Source organism: Sinocyclocheilus grahami, unplaced genomic scaffold, assembly GCF_001515645.1.
Source record: "Sinocyclocheilus grahami isolate Dianchi unplaced genomic scaffold, SAMN03320097.WGS_v1.1 scaffold225.1, whole genome shotgun sequence".
Lineage (NCBI taxonomy): Eukaryota > Metazoa > Chordata > Actinopteri > Cypriniformes > Cyprinidae > Sinocyclocheilus > Sinocyclocheilus grahami.
This window is the reverse complement of record NW_015505404.1, coordinates 785,788-811,140: the sequence shown is the minus strand read 5'-3', so window position 1 is coordinate 811,140 and position 25,353 is coordinate 785,788. Positions and strand designations below refer to the sequence as shown.

The window sequence follows — 25,353 nt, the reverse complement described above, 5'->3', positions numbered from 1 at the left end:
AAACACATTTGATTTTTTTTCTCAAATTCAATTTTATTTTTTACCAAATTCTGTTTTTAATACATTTTATTAATTCCATTTTAATGATTTCATTAATTATTAAATATTATTAATGGTTTCATTAATTATCAAAATCCTCTCTAAATAATGGATTTTATACACTTGTGTGTTTAAATTTTTCTGGTAAATATTGCTTAAAATTTTTTTTAATAATAATTTTATTGTTAGTAGTTGTGCATTACATTAATATATTTCTGTCACAGTTTATTCAAGTTAAACTGGACTTTTATTCTGATGGGTTGTGAAGACATTTGAGTATATGTTATGACAATAGTTTATTTTTTTTTAAAGAAACTGTAAAATGCTCATGAAGTGACTCTCAGAGCAGTTCTAGAGACTGTGTCCCAAATGACACACTATACAACATGCACTTATACACTATGTACTTATGCACTATGTATTCAACCATGTAGTGTACTATGAATTTTATAAGGTTATATTGTCATTAATAATTGGAGTCTGATTAGGGCTGTCACGATTATGAAATTTGGCTGACGATTAATTGTCTAAAAATAGTCATGGTTTTTGCGATGAATTGCCTGTTTTAGGGCTTTGCCGATTATGCTGATTATCACGATTAATTGTTTGTTTTTTATGGCTTTCATTATATAATTGTGATTAATTTAAGGGTTCAGTAAATAATTATGATGTTATCTTTTAATCTTTTTTGAGTTATTATTTTGCAGTGTAAGATTACAGAGAATTCCAAATTCTAAGAATCGGACAATACCGATCCAATACCAGCACTTTTTTTTTTGTACGCCACTACAGAATATCAATACTGTGTTTGTGGAACTAATGGTCACTCTTTTTTAAACACTTTGTGAAACATAATCCACTAAATGCTCACTTCCTCATTACAGAGAAAAACTACATTTGAATAAAAATATACTGTATAAGCTATGAAATTAAACTAGCTAACTGTATAATTTAGCAGCAGAAACAATATCTTGAAAAAAATCTTTGGTACACATTATACAATTTAAACATGTTTATTCTGTTAACTATTTGTATTCTTACAAAATACATTCATGAAAATAAGATAGAAATCATGAGAAAAATAAAAGCTTCTAATAATCTTTCTGTGTGCAAAACTTTGATAATGTGAAACGCTTCAAACAGAGCGGCACAAAGCTTTTATGCACATCCAGGGGGCAAAATGATGTGCTTGAAGCAACACGGAGTCGCAGCGCTTATGCACATCTAGTGTGCAGAATGATGTGCTTGAAGCAACATGGAGCCGCAGCGCTTATGCACATCTAGGGTGCAGAATGATGTGCTTGAAGCAACATAAGTCACAGCTGCTGCACTCCACATGGTAAAGTTACAAGAAGAAAAATGAGAGAGCAATGAACTCCAGCAAGATGTAATTTTATGCGAATCACCAGACTTTTATCTACACGTCTAGTATTATAATGGGAATATATCATCTTGGAGCATCTAGTGTGCAGAATGATGTGCTTGAAGCAACATGGAGCCGCAGCGCTTATGCACATCTAGGGTGCAGAATGATGTGCTTGAAGCAACATAAGTCACAGCTGCTGCACTCCACATGGTAAAGTTACAAGAAGAAAAATGAGAGAGCAATGAACTCCAGCAAGATGTAATTTTATGCGAATCACCAGACTTTTATCTACACGTCTAGTATTATAATGGGAATATATCATCTTGGAGAGAGAGTTTTACCGTGCTGACTGTCATAACTGAATGTGACGTGCTGTTTGAATGCTGAGAATAACTGACAGCTGCAGCAGAAGTGTCTGTAAACTTAAATTAACAATGTAAATATAATTCTGTCCCTCACATTAAGATATGGAATTGCTTCAGATGATAAAGCTATACAGTGCATGAAAACCAAACTGGTGCTCTTCTGTTTCTTTTGATGGATGACTCCCCCTTGTGCCGTATAAAAAGCACAATAATCGCGGTTGTCTTAAACAAACGCGGTTAGATCAAATAATCGCGATTAGACGGTTATTTAATTATCGCGACAGGCCTAAGTCTGATAGCCCCTCCCCTTAAATGCATGAAGTGTCCATCATTCCACACTTAGTTTTTTCGGTTATTCAAGTACATCATCCGGGTATTTAAAGTGCACTTTTTCTCTTTGGAAATTTCAGTGTATACTAGAGGCTGAAATTTTTTCGGGAAACAAAATCACTATTAATCACGTGATTGGGACGGGACAGGAAAAAATGTCAGCGGGAGTGGGCGGGACCTGGAATCGTAATAACACTATGATACCCAACTTATACACAAATATACTTTTTATATAAATAAAAAAACTATAAACTGTATATTTTAATTTTGAACTCAATTCTAGTTGCCCTGTCTCTTTATGCTCTCCTCCTGTTTGCTTTGGTGTGGCTGGTTATGTGAATGATGTATGCAGTCCATGACGGACAGATCGTTAACGGCTGGTCTTTGTGGTAATACAGTACATCGAGCGGGACATCCAAATGCCCACCTATCATTCATCGACCTCAAATATGGCTTTTCATCTGAAAGATGTATGTATTAACAACTGTACATGGCCGCTCAATCTAATGTTAACCTAGAGAAATGTGCACATTTGAAGTGTCTGTGCGGACTGCGGAGTGTGGAAGCTGAACAGTAAAGCTCACTGCAGGACAGATGGAGGCACCGGTGCGCTAACTTGCTCTTAAAATACTCTGTATTTTTTGTTCATACAGATAAAAGTAATAAATCTTTCGAATCTATAAAGACTACATTTATTTGTGTGCACTCTGAATAACAACGAAACTTTGCGCTTCTGTAAAATAATTAAAGCAAACAGGATGCGCTTTCTGCCGTCACAGTCATGTGAACTTGAGCGAGAAACTTCGAAACTCTGTGTATGAACAATATATCTATAGAGTGAAATGTCTACTTTCAAATTAAAAAAATTCGAATAGAAAACGTGTGTTAGTATGGATGATTTACATGAAATTTAATGTGTGTGCAATGCACACTGTGCATTGTTTAAGCTGGCTTTCAGTTCAATAAAATAACAAAAAACTACATTTTGGATTTTTATTCAACTAAACTGGGCATGCTGTGATCTGTACTATATATTTTTTTTACTGTAACTGACAGATTCCAGCCAAAATAGCACATCACGGGAGTGGGAGGGAATGGGAGTCATTCTTCTGGGATTGGGATGGAATGGGATTTTCCCCCAGTTTTTTTGTGGGAGTGGGACAGGAGAGGTTTGAATATCCACTCCCATGTCACCCTCTAGTGTATACTACAAAACATCAGAATAGTATAAGTATGCAATTTGGGATGCACCTCATGTTTATGTGTTCATGTACTCATATATTGAGGTGGCAGAGGCTGAAAACACCGCAAACGCCATGTGCACTTCAGAGTAGGTTTGTAGTAAACAAAACCACGTGTCTCCGCCATTCATTCACACAGAGACACGCAGGACATGCAGGATTCATATTTAAATAGTCTTTTTGCAGCTTAATATTCACAGCCACTAGTCCATAATGCATTTTGATTTAAGTGTACTGCACTTTCTTTCTACACTAGATTTTTTTTCAGTGCTGTAAACTGGAAATCAGTTTCAGTAATGCTATGTTAATTCCAGCGTAAATTATTCATGTAGTCTCAGTGCAAATGGATAAAGTAAACTTCTGTTTTACAAATTTAAATGAATTGAGTGCAATTAAATTAAGTTGTGACAGAATGCTGAATAGTTGTGTTGCATTAGCTCATTTTAATTAAGTAAATTGAGCAAGTAGCACAACTAATTTTTTGAGTGCAGGGATGAAGTTATTTTCCTAAACACTTTTCACACTTTATGAATGTGAGCTAGTTGGTGGAAATAGCTGTGATTAGTTAGCTGTAAGATATTCTTAAATTTAACACCTTTTAAGAGGATTTTGAACTTTTTGTAAGTTCATCTTGGATAGTGTCCCAGTATACTGCCTCTTTTTTTCTCTAATTTAATAGCCAATTTCTTCTCTTAATAATTTATTCTTCTCTTACAGAATGTGAAAGATAATAGATCTCTGAAGGAAAGTACTCTGAGAGATAGGTTTCCTCCCTAAACCATCTTTCTCCAAGCTATCGTTTAGAGCAAAACCCCTCCAGGATACCTAAAAAAGACATCTTATGCATTCCCAATTAAATATACACAATAGAAAAGGATAAAACACCTACTGACTTTATACCCAATTCTATACTGATGCTGAATGTTGAAGAGTGAATTTCAGTCTTTGTCTGCTTTTAAAATCCAGATGGCTTTCTTCCAGATTGAGTATACCAAGTGGACATTTGCCAGTGCCACATATTGGTGCAATGCAGATGTCTTTCTAAAAATTTAAAAATATAAACTAAACCTGTAATGCACATTTTTTATAAAGAGAATAATTTTAATGTACAGTATGTCGAAAATAATATGTTTTTTTAACCTTAAACCGCATAAACACATTTCATTACACCAAATACACAAAATAATGTTCTTTTTAGCAACATCATATGACCCCTTTTAACAAAACATTGCAATGTGTATTAGCAAGCAGATCCATTTAAACTAATGCATTTTAATAGGAAAATCCCAGTTATAGTTGCTAAAAAAATTTTTTTTGGGGGGGGGGGTTGCTTTAAGCCAGCTGTTTCATTTTTTTAATGGTCCCTTAGCATTTCTGGCGGTCACATTCATGAATCTTCTCTCCTAATAATTAGCCAGATGCAGCACTGAGCTGCATATTCATCATACTGCAGTCTGCATTACATTAGAGATGGGATTCATGGACTTTATTGACCACAAAACAGGCTGAACTTACATTAGTCGCTTGGCATACTCTTCATTCTTGACTGATGGCATTGCTTTGAATGGTGCAGTACTAATAGAGCCCCACCCATTTCCCACTGGCCCACAGATACACTCACTCATACTCATAGACATACTCAACCAAGCTCCACTTTGAAACATGCATCTAACACTCTTCTGGATTGGCCCTTTGTCTGAGAGGCAGAAAATTATGCTTTCTGTAATTATAACAGGCTCTCCAGTTCCAGTTTGAAGAGTTTGTCATTTGTAAAATAAAAATGAGACAGGAAAGCCTATTAAAACAATTGAAGCAAAATTATATATTTATCTCTCTATCCTTAGCCCTCTACACTAAGTGTTAGATAACTTGTAGTCTTCTTCTTTTTTTTACTTGAAGCATGAAGTCTCTGCAGTGAATGGGTGCCATCAGAATGAGAGTCCAAACAAGCTGATAAAAATATCACAATAATCCAAAAGTAATCAATTTTATCAGTTAAACATCTTGTGAAGTGAAAAGCTGATTGTTTGCAATAAGCAGATCCTTCTATAAGAGATCAAGCACCACAAGTGAAAACAGTCCAAACCAGTTCTAAACAAATATGTTTGTGGATTTTTATGTGAGCGGACAACAGGGGATGGGATTTTTCACTGGATGAAGCGTTATTATGGATTATGGACTCATATTTTGGACAGAAACGATGGTTTAAAGTTAAAATACCTTAATGATGGATTTGTTTCTTACAAACACACAGCGTTTGGCTTCACAAGATGTTGATTGCTGAACTGGAGTTGGGTGGATTACTAAGATTATTGTGATGTTTTCATTAGCAGTTTGTACTCTCATTCTGACGGCACCCATTCACTGCTGAGGATCCTTTGGGCAAGTGATGTAATGCATATTTTTTCCAAATCTGTTCTGATGAAAAAACAAACTCATCTACATCTCGGATGGCTTGAGGGTGACTGAAGTTATGGATGAACGATCACTTTAACATCGAGCAAGCTTTAGTGCTGGGTGATATGGCAATATAAAACTTAGTGTAAATGATCCTCTGTATTTACAGATCTTTATTGTATTTATTATATTGTGTAACAAATATATATGTAACAAATATATCATTGCCACAGTGTCTCAGGAACACATCTGAGTGTTCTAATGTAATTAAGAGATACAAATATTAGTTGTTTTTGTTCTAAGGGACTAAGAGAGTAAGCAGTTCTCAAAAAGTATTAATGAAAATATGACCGGTTGTATTACGATAATATAAGTAGTTATCAAAAGTCTGATGTGAAAAGACTTTTAAGAAACAATGTTTGGAAATACTGGATATGGCTTTAATTTAATTTAGTAACTTCTCAGTACAGAGACAAGACATACAGAATTACTATATTGTGATGTCTGTCTTTACTGTGGTTGAAAATGGCTCAAATCATGGTAAAGATTCAAGTCATATTTTCCATCACTAAGTAGTTTAATTGAAAGAGACTAATCAGAATGTGTTTTGTTTTGACATGCCTTTTAGGTGTGGGTTTATCTGAAATTGTTGATAATAGTTGTAGTGGGAAATAAATAATTCAAATAATTACACAGCTGTCAGTTCTGTCAGAGTCTGAAAACAGAAGAAATTAGGTGAAATGTGTGAGACTTTGATCAGAATTTATGCCAGAACATCCAAGAGACATAATTTCCAGGCAGACTGGTGCACTTTTACTTCTGGAAATTGCGTAGAAGCCAGTCAATCAGATTGGTCCTGCTCACCAGTTTTGTGTGAAATATGCATCAGACAGTGAACAAACTGTGGGTGGTCTCTGGTCTGTGGACAAAGCTCTAGAGACCAAAACTCATTTCTCAACAAAAAAAGGTTTCTCCACGGCTTTTTCTCTTGAGAAGGTCATTGGTTTGGTGCAGAGCTACAGTACTTCTAAGAGCATTGCTTTCGAGATTTGTAGCCCTCGCTTCTCTGTGCTAATGCACTTTTCTGGTGGCTGGGTCACACTAATAGGATTTCCACGTGAAATGCCCACTCAGGCAGCTGAGGTTAATGACTCATTTGAATGAATTGTGATTGAATCAGATTTGTTAGATGAAGCATTAATTGATTCTGTCAGTGGTGCCGGGGATTAGGATTCACTCTTATTCAATCAGATCCTGGATCAGTTCTCATACAGCCATCCCTTATCTTCTCCACAGAGACAGAATGTGGTTGGCTATTACATGTGCTGTAGTAGCTGATGTCTTCATAATGAGGAGTTTAAACATTGCTCCTTAATTGTTTGCATGTCATTTGTTTGATTGATAATTGATGAGATATTGTTTTGAGTAATCGTGTAATGTCTATACGTTCCATTTGACCATAAGTGCCCTACGAAGTGGACTTTACTGGCTATTCCATCATCTTAAGTGAGATTCCAGTGTTCAGTTTGAAGGGCCACTGTGAACGGCAGGGATACATCATTTCACGGTGAAAAGAAAAAAGTTGAGGTTCCAACATTTTTATTGAGTTTAATTAGTCCCAGGTGTGGTTTGTATGTGGTTGTTAGCTGGTATAAAATGTGCGAGACAGTTACAGTGCAAATCTGTTTAAATAAGCTAAAATATACATGTAATATAAACAAATAGTTTATTTTCATATAAAAATTGCATCAGACATTTATCAGTCAGGTGAGCACTTTTAAATATGACAGTTTACTTTAATTAAATAATAACTTAAATCATTTATTCATTTATAAGTTTTACTTTAAGCTAGATCATTTTTTAATGGCCCTTTAGCACTTCTAGTAATGAAGGTCATGATCTACTGTACTGTACAGTCATGATAATCTCATTATTATTGTGAAATAAGATAAATCACATGTCTAATATAACCCAATTTTTAGTGCTGGGTAAAAAATATAGATTTCGCGTTTTAATCGATTCTCATTTTTACGAAACGATATTGATTCTTAAATCCCAAGAATCGATTAGTCTAGCCAACGGGACATTATTGTAGAGCGCCTCCCATCCAATTAATCGCAATAAGCTTTGTGCTTTGTTATGAAGCAAAGTTTCAGATTTTAAATTCTGTCCATTTTATTACAATATTCAAACAATAAATACCGTTTTGGCACTGTTTAATGTGGAGTGACAGATAGCGCCTCAGAAGCGGCAGTGCAAACGCGCGTGAAGGCGTGGAGACAGTTACAGTGCAAATCTGTTTAAATAAGCTAAAATATACATGTAATATAAACAAATAGTTTATTTTCATATAAAAATTGCATCAGACATTTATCAGTCAGGTGAGCACTTTTAAATATGACAGTTTACTTTAATTAAATAATAACTTAAATCATTTATTCATTTATAAGTTTTACTTTAAGCTAGATCATTTTTAATGGCCCTTTAGCACTTCTAGTAATGAAGGTCATGATCTACTGTACTGTACAGTCATGATAATCTCATTATTATTGTGAAATAAGATAAATCACATGTCTAATATAACCCAATTTTTAGTGCTGGGTAAAAAATTGAGATTTCGCGTTTTAATCGATTCTCATTTTTACGAAACGATATTGATTCTTAAATCCCAAGAATCGATTAGTCTAGCCAACGGGACATTATTGTAGAGCGCCTCCCATCCAATTAATCGCAATAAGCTTTGTGCTTTGTTATGAAGCAAAGTTTCAGATTTTAAATTCTGTCCATTTTATTACAATATTCAAACAATAAATACCGTTTTGGCACTGTTTAATGTGGAGTGACAGATAGCGCCTCAGAAGCGGCAGTGCAAACGCGCGTGAAGGCGTGAACTGATCGTCTCTTCCACTTTAATACCATTTTTCAGCACAAAATAAACATGAATGAACATCCGAAGGTATGTAAAAAGAAAGAGTACAATTTACCGAAATCCGTATCCTGTCTCATGTAATCGCTCAATCTCTGTTTCAACCGTGGAAAGACGTCAATATAACAGCTTATAAACAATATGTAAGGTAACGTCACATTTACCTCAGAAAAACATATTTGGTGACCATAAACTCATTAATGTTAGTCAGCAAGAAAAATTTACTCTAGAGAAAAGCATTTTGCTAAATATATGCACCATATAACATATTAATTATATATTTTTTAAGCTTTTAAGCTTTAACTTTTGTTAACTGTTGTTGCTTTCTTCAATGTTTAGTTTTTATGACAGCCACCATTTAAATGTTTATATTTCAAAAAATTAATTGGAATATAAATATAAATATGTAAATGTAACTTTATTATTATAAAAACTTTAACTGTAAGATATTCAGCGTCTCCACAACATGGCGGCGGCGGTGGCAGCAACAATAAAGCTACGCCTTCTTTCTTTGCGTGAACATTTGGGTGTTGTTATGCAAATCTTCCCACATCGTGATGTAGACATGCGGGGGCGTGTTTGAACGAGGCATTTTAGGAGGGCGTAGACGAGTCTTAACGAGTGTAATTTAAGCTATTAATTATATATTTTTTAAGCTTTTAAGCTTTAACTTTTGTTAACTGTTGTTGCTTTCTTCAATGTTTAGTTTTTATGACAGCCACCATTTAAATGTTTATATTTCAAAAAATTAATTGGAATATAAATATAAATATGTAAATGTAACTTTATTATTATAAAAACTTTAACTGTAAGATATTCAGCGTCTCCACAACATGGCGGCGGCGGTGGCAGCAACAATAAAGCTACGCCTTCTTTCTTTGCGTGAACATTTGGGTGTTGTTATGCAAATCTTCCCACATCGTGATGTAGACATGTGGGGGCGTGTTTGAACGAGGCATTTTAGGAGGGCGTAGACGAGTCTTAACGAGTGTAATTTAAGGATTTGCAAATCAGTTAATTTTAACCTTCATAGAAATGTAGTACCAACTGACTCTGATGTATATTTTACAGCATTAGTTGAGAGATTTTTCTTTCCTTGAGCAAATTTGGCATGTACTGTACCTGATACAGTATATATCCAAATAATTGATATTGAATTGAATCATATTGAAATGGAAATTCAATCGAGTCACAAGCTTGTGAATCAGAACTGAATAAAATTTGAAATTTGTGTCAAAACCCAGCCCTACAAATTATGTAAGTATAGTAACTATGGCAGCAGACATTTATCAGTCAGTTTAACACTTTATTATATGCACACATACTAAATCAAAAGTACAGTATGTTTATGGTAAAGTAGCCTATATTATGTCATCATACCTCAAACAACTCTAATATACACTACTGAAGTTTCATATGTATATAATGATGTTGGAGTCAGTTCTGAATTAACACAAGGGAAGAGCTTAGGGAATAGTGAGCAGTGAACACTGTAGGGACCCTGTCAGTTGTAACGCAGCTTCTATTTGCACAGCAAATTGTGTTGTTGTAATGCCGGATTTCATGTTCTGCTCATTTGAGTTTGCTCAGTGAGATTGTTTTCTTGTTTTAGTGCAGTAAGATGCCGCCCGAGAGCTTGAGCATGTCGTACAGTCTCAGTAACACCTATTTGTAATTTGGCTCACTGTGTACAGTTACACTGTTAGCAAAACATGTCTGTGCTGGAGACATATGGAAGTGGGAGGATGAGTTGGGTAAATGTTTAGCATGTGCTTATGGGTCCTCTCATGCTGCCATCACACTGTTTGGACTTATGGCTGAATCAAATCCCAACAGACATCAAAGGTACCGGTGTCCACCTCAGATGGGCAGACAGACAGGCAATCTGAATGCAGATAGATTAAATTATGCTTTGACAGACAGGCTTACAGTGCGACAGGCAGGTAGGGCTAGTTTTTTTACATGCTGATCGATGTTACTGAGCAAGATAAACTGACAGGCCTGTAAAAGGCTCTTTTACTGTTCATCCATCATTACTCTCAGAGTGGTGTCTTTGGAACGGGCCAGAGGGAGGGTGCGACTTTCATATTAGTTTAGCTTTTGAGTTTATTACTGTTTTGCCAATGGAGAGGGGGGCTGGGCAGTGCAGGTTAATACAGTCTTCTGCATCAGCATCCCAACAATCTCCAGAATCATCACTCTAGGGTCACAATATATGTGATGTTTCTGATGCAGAAAGGACATGATTTTTTTTTTAGACGGAGGTTGTTTATAACCATGGGCAGAGTCGCAATGACAAAGTGAGATTTGGGCAATGAAAATTAATACATACTTTTCTTCTACAAGGTGATTTGAACAGAGGCGGACAAAGTACTCAACTCCATTACTTGAGTGAAAGTACAGATACTGCTGGTCAAATATTGCTCCATTACAAGTAAAAGTTGTAAAGACAGATTTTTACTTAAGTAAAAGTACAGAAGTACTTGCTTTTAAAAGTACTTAAGTACCAAAAGTAAATTTCCTTTTTTATGTCAATGCACAGTTTTATTGTTGTACTGAAGCAACTTGGAATACATTACACCTACTGAATACAGTACAGTGAAATCCTGTAAATACAGAGTGATAAGGAAGAAATATATGTGATGTTTCTGATGCAGAAAGGACATGATTTTTTTTTTTAGACGGAGGTTGTTTATAACCATGGGCAGAGTCGCAATGACAAAGTGAGATTTGGGCAATGAAAATTAATACATACTTTTCTTCTACAAGGTGATTGTGGCTTTATAGGTAATATTTTCATGTACACAATTTAGCAAAATCAGACAATATTGTGTGTAATGTATACCAAAATATTAACTTCTTATTATTTAATTGTTGTAAATAAACACCACATTTGCAACTGGTCAGTGTTCAAAAAATGCTGGGAAATCACTTCATGTAGCCCTACAAGAGTGATTACTGATAAACTGTCTGAAAAAAAGAAAGTCACGTTTTAGAGAAGAAAAAAATCACCCACTGGCTTTAAAAGCTGCTACATAGTAATGACTTTCTACTTCGAGAACCTTGATAGAAATGTAGTGGAGTGAAAATATTGTGTTTACAATATTTGTCTTTCAAATGTAGTGAAGTTAAACTCAAAAGTTCCCAGAAAAAATTATACTCAAGTAAAGTACAGATACTCAAAAAGTGTACTTAAATACAGTACTCAAGTAAATGTACTTAGTTACTGTCCGCCTCTGGATTTGAAATGAGTGTAGATCAGGAATATTTTCTCAGATTTTGCTAAATAAAATATCAAATTGTCTAATTTATTTCTAAGTTAAAACTTTGACCGATTTTTGTTTTGTATATATTTTTTTCAGAATAACCTTAAAGTTAGTTGAAATAAGCTTATGATATTGTTGTTATTATGTTATGTTGTTATCTTAATTAGAGTAAAAATGCGTAATGTTTAAATGCATAAAGATTTGGATATAAGATAATAAAATATTAGGCTAGGTTTCTTTTTGAAAGTAAACAGTGTTTTATATTTTATGTAGGGATGCACAGTATGTCTGTGTATGTGTGTATAGTAGTTGATATTTAATTGTTTACACTAATTTCTCCTATTTTATATTTAGATTGTCTTTACCGTCATCTAATACTCACCTAAAGTTATTCTTTTAATAACACTAATCATTCAATAACTGTTAATAACACTGTACACTTGAGAAAATATTATAGAAACAGTTTTCACTTTGAAATTGCTTGTAAGTTTTACAAAGAATTACAAAGAAATGGGAAGTAACACATTGAATTAAACTGAAATAGTATTTTCTTGTAAAACATACATCAATAATGTTTTTTTACAACTTTGAAAAATAAATTTTACTTTATAAGTTAATATTTAGCAAATCTCAAAATAACAACCAGTTTAATGCTGTAGATAATAGGGTTGTGATATCTAAATTTACTTGTAGCATTTAAATGACTGATTTTAGTTTTTAGTGTTTTATTTTCCATTTATGTAGAAAAAAATTATATATAATTTTAATAGGAGCCATTTATCAGTGCTAACATAAAAATAACTATTGATTTTTATTGTATTTGCTGTCATTTTTTTATTAAGTAAATTTTGTTTAATTAAATTGTAATTCATTTTAATATGATTACAGAGGTCAACCACATGTCACTGGTGTGGAACAGAGGAGAGCACAGGCGAGAGAAGGAGACAAACAGAATGAAAGAGAAAAATATGAGAGCGAGCGTATGTACGATTAAGACATCTCAGATCCCAAAGGTCTAGTTCTGTTCTTTTGGTTACCATGGCAACATGTACCCCAGTTCTCCCCCGAAATGTGGCGTGAGTTGTGAGAGATGAGAGATGGGAAGAGACGTGTTTGTAAGGAGGTGCTAAGATGTGCTGGGGACATTGGCTGTGAAAAGTGCTAATTGCCTCTCTTTTATAGGAATTAGCGTGGTCTGTGACAGTGTCCAGTCCCTGCAGACTCTTACCTTCCTACACACATTAAATATATAGTTCAGCCATGAATCTCTAGATGGCGCAGGCTGACGGGTGTTAACGTAACTGATGATATTCAGAGTTAAACAACTTGGCACAAGCTGATTGGTTCATGCTGCATATGCAGCCAATGAGCTTACTGCCTTGCATTTATATGGCTGGCTAGCATTCACTTGAGATTTCTCTGAAACTCTCCACCTTCCCCAGCTCCACCTGTATAGATCTGCCATGGGTTATTTTATATGCTATTTGTGCAGCAGCAGTATGTCTTAAATACTCACGGCACTGTATCGCCATATGCATTGGCAGTAGCAAGTTCCTGTTCTCGCTTGCAGCAGCAGCAATAATCTACAACTACAGCAATAACCAGCAGCAGCAGCAATTCAGCAGCAGCGTAGCAGATCTATTCCGCCAAGACCAAATACATTAACATTGTCATATCCATCACTATGCTAAAATCTTCTGAGAGTTGTCATGATTGAACTAAACTTCACCTCTTGGTCCATTTCCACCTCCCAAAATCCATCTGATCAGTCCCTTATCCTGCACCCAAGACAGAGCAACATCCGAGATGCCTGTTTGTTTTTCTCACCACCAAATGAAACTTTGCACTCTTTAGTCGTACTGAAAGACCCTTTATGTTATTAGAAAGATGAAGAAGAGAGTCTACGTTCTTACTGCAACTGGAGTGGCTTATGTGCCAAAGTCTGCATCTCTGGAGAATATAATGGTGACAGAGAAAAGATGAAGAGAAAGAACATTATACAGGGTCATTACATGAAGTGCAATCCATTCCTTTACACTGCAGTCAGAGGCAGCTACTGTAACCATGGTCAATAGATGTGCATCAACTGACTAGTTTGTGTAGATTTTTTTTTGCTGTCTACAGTGTATATATATATATATACCCTATATAGACCCTGGACCACAAAACCAGTCATAAGGGTAATTTTTTTAAATTGAGATTTATAAAAAATAAGCTTTCCATTGATGTATGCTTTGTTAGGGTAGGTCAATATTTGGCTGAGATACAACTATTTGAAAATCTGGAATCTGAGGGTTCGAAAAATCTAAATATTGAGAAAATCGCCTTTAAAGTTGTCAGAATGGAGTTCTTAGCAATGCATATTACTAATCAAAAATTAAGTTTTGATATAATTATGGTAGGAAACTTTAAAAATATATTCATTGAACATGATCTTTACTTAATATCCTAATGATTTTTGGCATAAAAGAAAAATCTATAATTTTGACCCATACACTGTATTGTTGGCTATTGCTACAAAAATACCTGTGGTACTTATGACAATGACAATGGTTTTGTGGTCCAGGGTCACATATATACAGGTGTGCAGATACATGGTGATAAAAATATAAAAAACAATGCGCTGTTTAAACAAGTTCATGATGAAAATTCATCATTCATCAGTCATCATTCACTCATTCAAAAATACACACACACACGTGCATATATATATATATATATATATATATATGTGTGTGTGTGTGTGTGTGTGTGTGTGTGTTACAAAATATTTTTATTTCAATTATGTTCTGTTAAACTTTTATATTCATCAAAGAATCCTGAAAAATATTAAGCACCATAACTGTTTTTAACATTGATAATAATAGAAAGGTTTCTTAAGCACCAAGTCAGCATATTAGACTTATTTCAGTATTTCTAAAGGATCATATGAAACTGTAGACTGGAGTAAAAGCTGCAGAGAATGTAGCTTTGCCATCATAGAAAAAAAATTACATTTTAAAATATATTAAAGGGGTCATTTTAGGGTTAAGATGTTGCTAAAAAGAACATTATTTTGTGTATTTGGTGTAATGAAATGTGTTTATGCGGTTTAAGGTAAAAAAAACCATTATTTTCCACATACTGTACATTATTGTTTCTACTCTATGCCCCGCCTTTCTGAAACGCGTCGATTTTTACAAAGCTCATCGGTCTGAAAAGCAAGTTGTGCTGTGATTGGCCAGCTATCCAGTGCGTTGTGATTGGCCGAATACCTCAAGCGTGTGACGGAAATGTTACGCCCCTACCATATTGTGATGATGCCCCGTCAGGCCGGAGCGATGATTCAAAAACATGAAAACCCATTATAAGCGAGGCATTCGTTGCATCCAGTGGGGATATAATTATGGATTATAATGACTTAAACGTAAACATAAAACCATGTCTGCATTTGTGATCGGCACCGATGTGATGTCAAGCACACAGCAGCGGCGGCGGCAACAACAATACTACAGCGAGAATAAAAGTTATGCCTTCTTTCTTTGCGTGAACACTCGGCGGCGTTATGCAAATCTTCCCACATCGTGACGTAGATATGTGGGGGCGTGTTAGAACGAGCCATTTTAGGTTGGCGTGGCTGACTCTAAACTTTTATAAAGAATATCTCTTTGGATTTGAGACTTTAGTCTTTGCAACTTTACAGATCTTCTTTATGCACCAAGAGCTTGTAACACTTCAAAGAGAAAGGAAAAATTGAAATCGCATCATATGACCCCTTTAAAATATATAACAGTTATATTTTCAATTGTATTATAATATAATATAATAATGTTTCACAATATTACTTTTAAATGCAGCCTTGGTGAGCATAAGAGGCTTTCAAAAACATAAAAAAATTCTTACTGACCCCTAACTTTTAAACAGCAACGTATATATTCATTTCCAGTGCTTGCAAGGCAGTAAAAGATTAGTGTTAAAGTTTCAAATAAGCTTTGGTTTTAAGGCTTTGGTTCTGCGTTAATGAAAAGCTGTCATTGTCATGACACTCTTACTGTGTCAAATGAGACTTTGCACTTTTAAATCCCACTGAAAGGCCATTCACATTATCTGGAAGATAAACCATTTCTGTCCATCAAGCAGCATTACAGTAGCCCACCTGCAGTTTAGGTGAGTACAGCAATTTCCAGGTAATTGGACAGCAGGACTGTTCGCTCTCTTAAATACTGTAGCTCTGCAAGAAGATAAAAATCATACTTTCCAACCAGCATCATGCAAACAATGATCATCAACATAAAATGCTGGTTGTATAAGATTAATTTGTCAACTTAATCCAGTGCAGAGAGGTTTATTGACTCATTAAGATATATTACAGTGGTAATGTTACTGTTACGCATCAGCTGTCACTAGAGCACAGTGCTGAACGTGGAAATTGGGCAAGTAAATGTCTGTTTTCTAAGCAAGCACTCCTTCCTGTGGAAAAGAGAAGAAAAGTGGGTCACTGCCTAATTAATGGCTGGGTTCCCCGTGCTCTTCAGCCTTGCATAGAGACGGGGAAAGACAGAAACACACACTTCATGTAAGCTATGGTTCAGAGAAAGATCTGCTTTTGATTTTGCTTCCCTTCCTGCCTTCACTTTCTAACCGTGACAGAGAAAGGATGAGAACATTATGGAGCTAGAGAAAGAAAAACACAAACGCACAGATATGGTAGGGTGTTTTTCTATAAAGAGCAGAATGGATAAAGGTCATGTATAAATACATGGCCGTGTGTTGGAGGTGTAGAACTGCATTGACAAGCCGTAAGTGGTTCTCATTAACATTAAAAGCTTTTGGATTTAGAAACTACAATCCAATAGTTGCTTTGGAGCCACTGATTGGCTGCACTTACTTTCATATTGTATTTCGGCTGTACTTTGTCCAATAAGGACAGGTCTAACTTCAAGGACGAATCCAGGGTGATGAATATTTCATTTCTCCCAGCATTGACTGCAGCTGAGACTTCTATTTGTAACATCCCCCTTTTCTCACCAACCTTTTCTTGACCATCCCCCATAGAGGAAGCCAATACAGTATATTCTCCTAATAGCCTCCTGTCTCTCATCACTGGTGATGCTTTAAAAAAAAAAGTCAGTAAGGTTTTTCTTTTTATTTTAATTAATACTTTTATGTAGCAGAGACATGTTAAATGAATCAAAAGTGACAGTAATCAATCAAACAATCCTGAAAAAATGTGTCAGTTTCCACAAAAATATTAAGCAGCAATGATAATAATAAGAAATATTTCTTGAGCAGCAAATCAGCATATTATGGTTTATGAAGGATCATGTGACACTAAAGCTGCTGAAAATTCAGCTTTGCCATAACAGTAATAAATTACATTTTAAAATATATTGAAATAAAGTAATTTTAAATGGTAAATTTCATAACATTCCTGTTTTACTGTATTTTTGATCAAAATAAAAACAGCATTGGTGTGCATAAAAGACTTCTTTCAAAAATGCTTAAAAAATCTTACCGACCCCATATGTATGTATTGGTAATTGAATAACTAAATGATCCTACAATAAATTCAGAGTAATAAAAATTACTGATGTGTCAATTCTGCATTAAGAACGACACACTAGTGTTTTGCAGAGATCTTGAATAAGCATATGCTTGCAAAGAGTGACAAAGGGATAAACAGAAGAAAGAAAATCTTGCAGAAAATCTATAGATGATGATGGTGATGTTAATTACTAACCGTGGGCTCTTGTTCCCTCATTAAGAATAATCCGCATTCATCAACATTAGAATGAGGGTTAAGAATAAATTAATGTGTGTACGCACCTAAACCCATCAATTATCTGTCCATATTGAATGCTTTGTTCACATGTAGTTATTAGGGAACTTGACCCATGTGAGTGTATGAAACCCACATATAGGTTTATTTTAATTTTAGACAGATTATATTGATTGTATTTGCCTGTTAAGGTGTAGTTACAGAAATACCCATGATGCTGATACACAGTACTGGGGTGTTAAAAATGAATGAGGCGTGCAGCTAAAATCTCTGTTTCCCCCTGCAGATGATGGAAAGCTCTCCCTTGATGAGTTCCAGGCCTTCTTCTCTGATGGGACTCTGAATGAAGAGGAGCTGGAAAAACTGTTTCACACCATTGACTCTGATAACACCAGGTGATTCTACAGACACACAGCGCTGAATACACATCCAGTGAATCACAATACAGGACAACAGAAGTGCAATAAAATAGGAAACAATATAATTAAATGAAAAAAAATGGATTGGAACTTTGTTAATTCATTTCATTTTGTGTTTGTACACCATGGTCACGTTGTTAAATGTTCCAGTAAAAACATTAAAGCTATATTTAGAATGATCTCAATAGTTCATGTCATGAAGTATTGTTCATTTCTCTACATGAGAATCTAGTCAGTGGCGAAGCATGGATGAGGTGATTTCGCATAGAGCACACAAGCTTCACCTCATGTAAGCTGCTTTGCAAAGCACTGTACTTGTTTCATCAGATTCGGCCCTGTGGAGTTTCAGAAAATAAATTCTAACTTCTCACACTCTCTCTAGTTTATTTAATTAGTCTGCTTTTTGTCCTTTTTTTCTGGCTAAGGCAAATTTCATAGCTAGCTTTTTATGTATATTCAAGTAATTAATAAATTAATATTTTCACAATTTTGCAATAAATGTATAAAATTACAGCATGTCTGGAAATTACACAAAATATAATAAAATAAAAATATATGTAAATGTAATAAATATAAAAACTAATAATTTTAAACAATATTTGTTTTAAAGTGCCCCTATTATGCCTTTTTTCGAATATTACCTTTCATGCAGTGTGTCATGTAGCTGTATGTGAACATAAACTATCTGCAAAGTTGTGAAGCCGACAGTGCGCAATAAATAAAGTTATTGTCTATCAAAAAAAAGAGTCGGCTCGCAATCGCCTAAACGAGTCCTCAGGAATTCGAATCTTATTCTATTACGGCTCTATGTCACAAAGTAACACATTTGCATAATGTCTGCCCACGTTCTACGTCGCCAACTTGCCCGCTCACAAACACAGTAAAATTTCCGTGTGGTTAACATCATGTCAAGAAGACGCTTTATCCTACGCTGTGAGAGTAAATTTGTTTTATCACATCTTATAATTACCACAAACTTGTTAACACTTGACACTTACCACTGAGAAACGTCCTGCTCCAGTCGTGCTTGCGAATCAGTCTCTTGTCGATCAGCCAGTTCAACCGTTTCATCATCAGACTCCGGCTCAAATTGGTAAGTAATCGATACCATCTTTTCTATGTATTGACAAGTCTGCGGGGCTGTCATTCCATCATGGCAATGGGTGTTTCGTTTCCGACACGCGCTGTACGCGGTAGACCAATCCAGAGCCAATCTCTCTACGGCTCTGGACCAATCACAAAGGACTGCGCCATCTGACCAATCACAGCAGTGAGGGCTCATGGAAAGGAGGGGTTTAGAGAGACTGATTCTTTGAACTGCTTCGCACGAGTCGTTTACGAATCATTTAGAAATGAGGTAAAATAAAATTTATTGTGCTTTTTTAACGTGTTTTTTTACCTTGCTTGCATGTAAACCTGTTTTAGGAGACTCATTAGCAACCTTAAAAGTGGCATAATGGGGCACTTTAAGTAAATATAATGTATTTATGAATAATATATTTATTATATTGTATAATTCATAATACAGTTAACACAGTATTTATTTCCACACAACAGATATATAAAATATTTACTTCTGCATATTATAATATTAGCATATTTTCATAATTACTTTTTATCGTAATTATTTAACAATAATAATTGTATGATAGAAATTTACATTTTCAGATTAAAAGTCTGGTTCTGTGTAATAAAAATCACTCCCTGGGACAGTATGATAAGAGTATCGGTAGCATACTTTTTGAAGATATAACCATGTAACCAGGATCTTGGTTCCCATTTTAACCCCTGATTATAGGTAATAGTTTCTCAAGAACCAGGCAGAAAAATGGGGCAGATTTCTTTTTTGGTGCACATAATGAAGGATAATGGACAGCATGAAAAGGGGAAAAGGGAAAGACAGTGACTGATGAGGGATGATAAAGGGATGAGGTGAACAGTAATAGGAATATACCCTTTAGAATTGCTTATATATTTGCTTCTAGTCACATAACATTGCATTACTTGCTTTCTCTCTCAGTCTCTCTTAAAGTTTTGTGTTTGGAAAGTTTCATCATGACTACATCTGTCTCATCTATAGCGATCTGCTGCCAGATCTCTCTCTCTTTCCATTCTCTGTGTCTCACGCACCCTATTTCTCGATGTTTGTGTGTATAGGTGTGTGTGAGCTAGTCTCTAGAGGCAGAGCAGCTCCAGTGTGTGTGTGTGTGTGTGTGTGTGTGTTGTTTTAATCACATTTCAGAATGAATTATGTAAAAAATGAGAAGTCTGCAGCTGCTAGGATGCGGTCGCTGCTCTGCAGGTCCAACATAGCCTTCTCTCTAAATAATGAACCACCAGAGCCCATAAGGACTGGTCCAGAGAAAAGGATGGAGACAAGAGGGCTAGATGATGAGATGGGGGAGGGCTGGAAAAGACACTGGGGTGGGGGGAGTGGAGAGAGAGTGAGGTGGGAAAGATTGAATGGAAGAAGAAAAATGAGAGCTTTATGCATGTCACCTTTTTGTGCTCGTTTCTCATTTACACTTATGTTGTGGATTTGGAATGAAACATGAGACTCTCATCTTTTGTCTGCCATTCATCTGAATATCATGCTGACATTCACACACACTTTTACAGCATTCTTAACAGGTGCGACTATGATGAAAATCTGATTTTTGTTGTTCTTACCATTTGAGACCATGACGAGCAACAGGACATTTAATTATTCATATGGAGTCATGATTAGCCCTACTATGAAATCCCATTGACCAAAATCATGCTCCTCATAACTGTATATTAAATTAATTTCTATTTGTAAATCATTTTCCTTCTATAATTCGACAGTTTTTTAAGAGGTGCATGACATTGAACAAAAACTAAATTAATTTTATTCACTGAGGATCAATTTGATTATGAAAATAGTTACATATCAGAATGGTTTAAACCATTTTGGTATACACTTGTTAAAACAGTGCTTTTATAGCTATTGTTTAACACAATCTAATAGCACTTGCAGCCTAAGTGACATCAGAAAAGTCATTTGAGGCGAAGAACTAGCTATTATTTTTTTATTAAAAATTGCAAAGACATTTTTTCTTTTTAATAACATGCATGGATGAATCATTCACGGTGAGACCAATTTAGTTTTAATGTTGACATCCTTTCATCAACGTATTGGATGGAAAATAATCACACTGATGAATCTGATCACTAGCTTATCTAGCACAGTGCTAATGGGTATGAATGAGATAGGCCCCTAACAGAGAGAGAGAGACTCATGACATTCAGTCTTCCCATCTCTTCTGTCCTTTGCTGAGGTGGACAAACTCTTTATTTGACAGGCCAGGCATCACGAGATCAGTACCAGTGAAAGGAGAGAGGATTGTTAGCCGTGTTCACTCTCAGTGCTCACCCTACACCTGTAAATGTCATACTTTATATATTTTTTGTGCTTCCCTTTGCCGATGGCACTTCCATTTTACCAAGTGAGGGAAAGTATAAAGAAGTGAGAGATGAAAAGTCCAAGAGCAAAAATAAGATAGAGTTATTCGGGTATAAGTCTGGCTTCAGTACAAATGACAAAACATCATATTTTGTAACACTTCAGTTAGCCCTCTGGGGTCTGAGGGTGTTTTGGGGGCCTAGAGAGGTTTTGACATGCCCTGACATTTGTGCTTTTTCAGTTGCTTATAAACATATAAATAGCTAATGTCTGATAACACTGTAATCAGCACAAACTGGGCTACAATAATATGTGAGCAGCATGTATGTACATGATACATGTGTTTTTGCACCGTTAGTGAAAAACTAAAAAGTTTTAAATCACTGAAATAAGGCCATAAAACATACAGAACATTTGTTTACAAGACTTTTGAGAACGGGATCTTGTAGGCAAGTGTTTTTGCTTCAAAATGATGTGACAATCATCCTGTTCACTCATTCACAGAAAACAATATATTCATTTAAATTTTCTAAGTCACTTTTTAATGACGCATTTCAGAGGGATATTTACAGAGACCGAGACGACTGAAAGCGCACCCTGTTTATTTTCTTTATTTTACAAAAGCACAAAGTTTTGTTGATATGGTGAGCATATACAAATAAAAGTAAACCCTTTACAGATTCAAGTGATGTGTTACTTTTATGTGTCCAATCAAAAGTGATGGAGCAGTTTAAGTTCTTTTATCTGTCATCTGGAAATATGCAAGTGCTCCCGCCGGCTGTTTTGCCGTTAAAAACAAAATACTTAAAACCTCTTAAAAACCTCTCTAAAAACAATATATGCATCTCTCCATTCATTATTTCCAGATCAGTGTCAAATTGGCTGATTAATTCATTTTGATGAAGCATGTAACTTTGAGGTCTGCTAAGGTTCTGGTTTCAAAAATCATTTATTTGTTAAGTTTTGTGTTGTGTTTTCTTTAGGATCCATATACAGTAGTTTAGTGAGATTCTGTATTCCCACTGTTGTAAGACACAGATGTAATGTTTGATTTGTGCTGGGTTTTGCCTGGTTTCTTATCTCTTTCTTCTTCTGCTTCTTCTATTCTATTTTTCTGTACGCTTCCCTTTTCCTGCGATGTGTTAGTAATGTTGACACCAAGGAACTATGCGGTGAGTATCAGTATGTTGATGTGTTAGAGTGGCAAAGAATAGAAACAAATATTCTTATTTGAATAGATTTGGTATTTACTGGTAGACAATATGTGAACCTACTGTATGTGTATACTTTCCATTTTAATATCAATGTCAATGGATAGTGTAAAAATGTCTATTTCTGAGTATTTTTGTTGGCAATTATTTTTTCCATGTTTTCAGTCTTCTGTATGGTTTGTGAGTTTGCAGAAAATGCATAATTCTGTTCTGCCTCATTTCTCTGTTCATCAGACTACTTTGCCAACCACATGGGGGAATATGAAGGTGTTCTGGCCTCCCTAGAGACACTCAACCTGGCCATTCTCAAAGCCATGGACTTCACCAAAAAGGTTAGTGTGCCAAAAACTGATTAAAGTGTCTCTGCTTCAGTGGCCTACTGCATTTGTCAATTCAAGGTCCAATAACATGCATTCATATTTTTAAAGACATGCATATTTTTATTAAAACGTTGCTGGTTTTGCTTGGCATCTGCTCCTAAATCATAGCTTGAATCATATGTATCTAAAACAGAAAGCCATCTCCTATAAGCATAGTACAGTAAATCTTTCCTCATATGAGGAACAGATATTGAGAGAGGAGTGTGAGCAAGTTATTGCAGTCTCTCCTACTCGTCTAAATATAACCTTCCATTTCAAAACTTGGCTTGCATATTCTGTTTGTGGTTTTCTTCTCATTAGCAAGCTGGTGCTCAGTTAGACAGCACTGCAGATTACTGAGCTGTGGCCATCCCAAATATGTGCCTCTCTCTTTCTTTCCGTTTCTAACCGAGTGTGTAATCTGATTTATAGAAGATCGATAAAAACCCAATCGCTCTCTGTTCTTTTTCCTTCAGCTATTCTTGTATCAGTCTTTGAGTGTATTCCTCCCTTCTCCTTGTATTTCACACTCCCCACCGGCACGCTGTAGAATCTAATTGATGTTACAAAGGTCCTTGTTAATATTGCAGGTTCTTAAGTGTTCTTAAATACCTGGCTGAGTGATAGTTGTAAAATATCTGGCCCGATATGAACTGAGTTTACCCTTTAAAAATGTATAGGCCATTTGGGGTACAGTTATTAGTGTTTGTTTTATCTGTGCACACATAAGCTTCACAGCGATGGTTTCTGGGATCCAAAACCCGCTTATAGACCAACACTTGTGTTTTAATGCAGTTGGCAAACCTACATTGATTTCAGAAAGCAAATTATTACACCCTGTGATTCTTCACCACCCCTAAATTTGCATTTCTGGGGCTTTCTTACCAAAGCCACTCACAATTGTAAGTGTGAGTGCATAATTTTGTCTTTGAATTCTCCTTTAATCTTTTTTCTCTGTATCATTTCTCCTGCCACACCTGAGATTCTGTTATGCAGAATTACTCTCTAACAACAAATAAGTTGTTAGACTGCGTAGATGTATGTTGTACAGAAGGGGTTTTCAAACTGGGATTCAGAGACCCTCAGGGGGCAGCAAAGGCTGCTTAGAGGTCCATATGTACTGGATGAATGTATTTTTACCACTATCAAAGTTAATGTGTTTGCGATAGGGGTGTGCGATAGATTTTTGATAGATCGTGGACGATTAAAATGTCTCCACAATCTGCTTTTGAAGAAATATCAAAGTATCGTGCTATAGTGCACATTCTATCAGTTGTTGTTCTGGCGCCTCTGTCTCTATATACTATACAACGTGACATACATTCACATCAAATGTTAAAGTGCCCCTATTATGGGTTATGAAAGGTTCATATTTTGGTTTTGGGAGTCCCCAACAACAGGTTGACATGCATGTAAGGTAAAAAAAACACTTTCATTGTCTTATAATATGCATTTATTTTGACCTTACTTGCTCAATGACTTCCAAACGATTCGCTCAACGATTCATTTGTCCAAACCCCTCCTTTGCGTGACGCTAATCTGCAGTGATTGGTCGATTTCATTTCATCACGCCTGTAACGCCTAATAAAGCAGAGTTTGTGAGCTCAGTGCTGCTTTGTGTACAGTCGTTACCGGGGAAACAACTATTTTTACAGCCCCAAAAGCGACACCTAGTGGCAAAGAATTAATTTGCATTTTCATTCAGACCAAGTTTTCCCTGGTCTGCGCGCGCAACAAGTGAGCGGGCAATATGCTAATGTTTTATGTTGATGTCAACATGAAACGTCTTGGGATTCGTTTTAAAAATGACTCGTTTCACTGATTCAGAGTCGACTCTTTCTTTTGAGTGACAATAACTTTATACACGGTGCATTTTCAGATTTAAAACTTTGCAGAATGTTTTCATTCACAGAGCTGTGTTACACTCTGCATGAAAGGTAATTTTGAAAAATCCATAAAAGAAGCACTTTAATAAAGAGCCCACTTCCTGCGTCTTTGAGTCCTTGCCTCATGCGATGCGACACTTCTTGCCAAAGCACCTGTTCCGAGTCGCCCCAAGTCTGCTCCGGCTCTGCAGTCCACAAAGCCTGCACCTCCAGCTGCCCAGTGGCGCTGGAGCCTCAATGGCGCTCCCACTCTGCTAGATGCTATCCACTTCCTAAACACCAGGGACCCCGGTCCAAGATAGTGCTGGACCCAGCACCTCAGGCATCATCCTGATCTGCTGGACAGGAAGAGGAAGGTGCCAAGTC

General features: G+C 35.8%; 1 protein-coding gene across 1 annotated transcript in view; it reads left to right on the top strand.

Annotated features, from left to right (window-relative positions):
- The window catches only part of necab2 (N-terminal EF-hand calcium binding protein 2), a 143,059-nt gene that overhangs the window by 29,649 nt on the left and 88,057 nt on the right, over positions 1-25,353 (top strand). Inside the window, exons 3-5 of the mRNA XM_016287795.1 lie at positions 17,975-18,083; positions 22,678-22,703; positions 22,977-23,074. Coding sequence (XP_016143281.1) covers positions 17,975-18,083; positions 22,678-22,703; positions 22,977-23,074 — 233 coding nt within the window. The remainder of the gene's footprint in view (positions 1-17,974; positions 18,084-22,677; positions 22,704-22,976; positions 23,075-25,353) is intronic.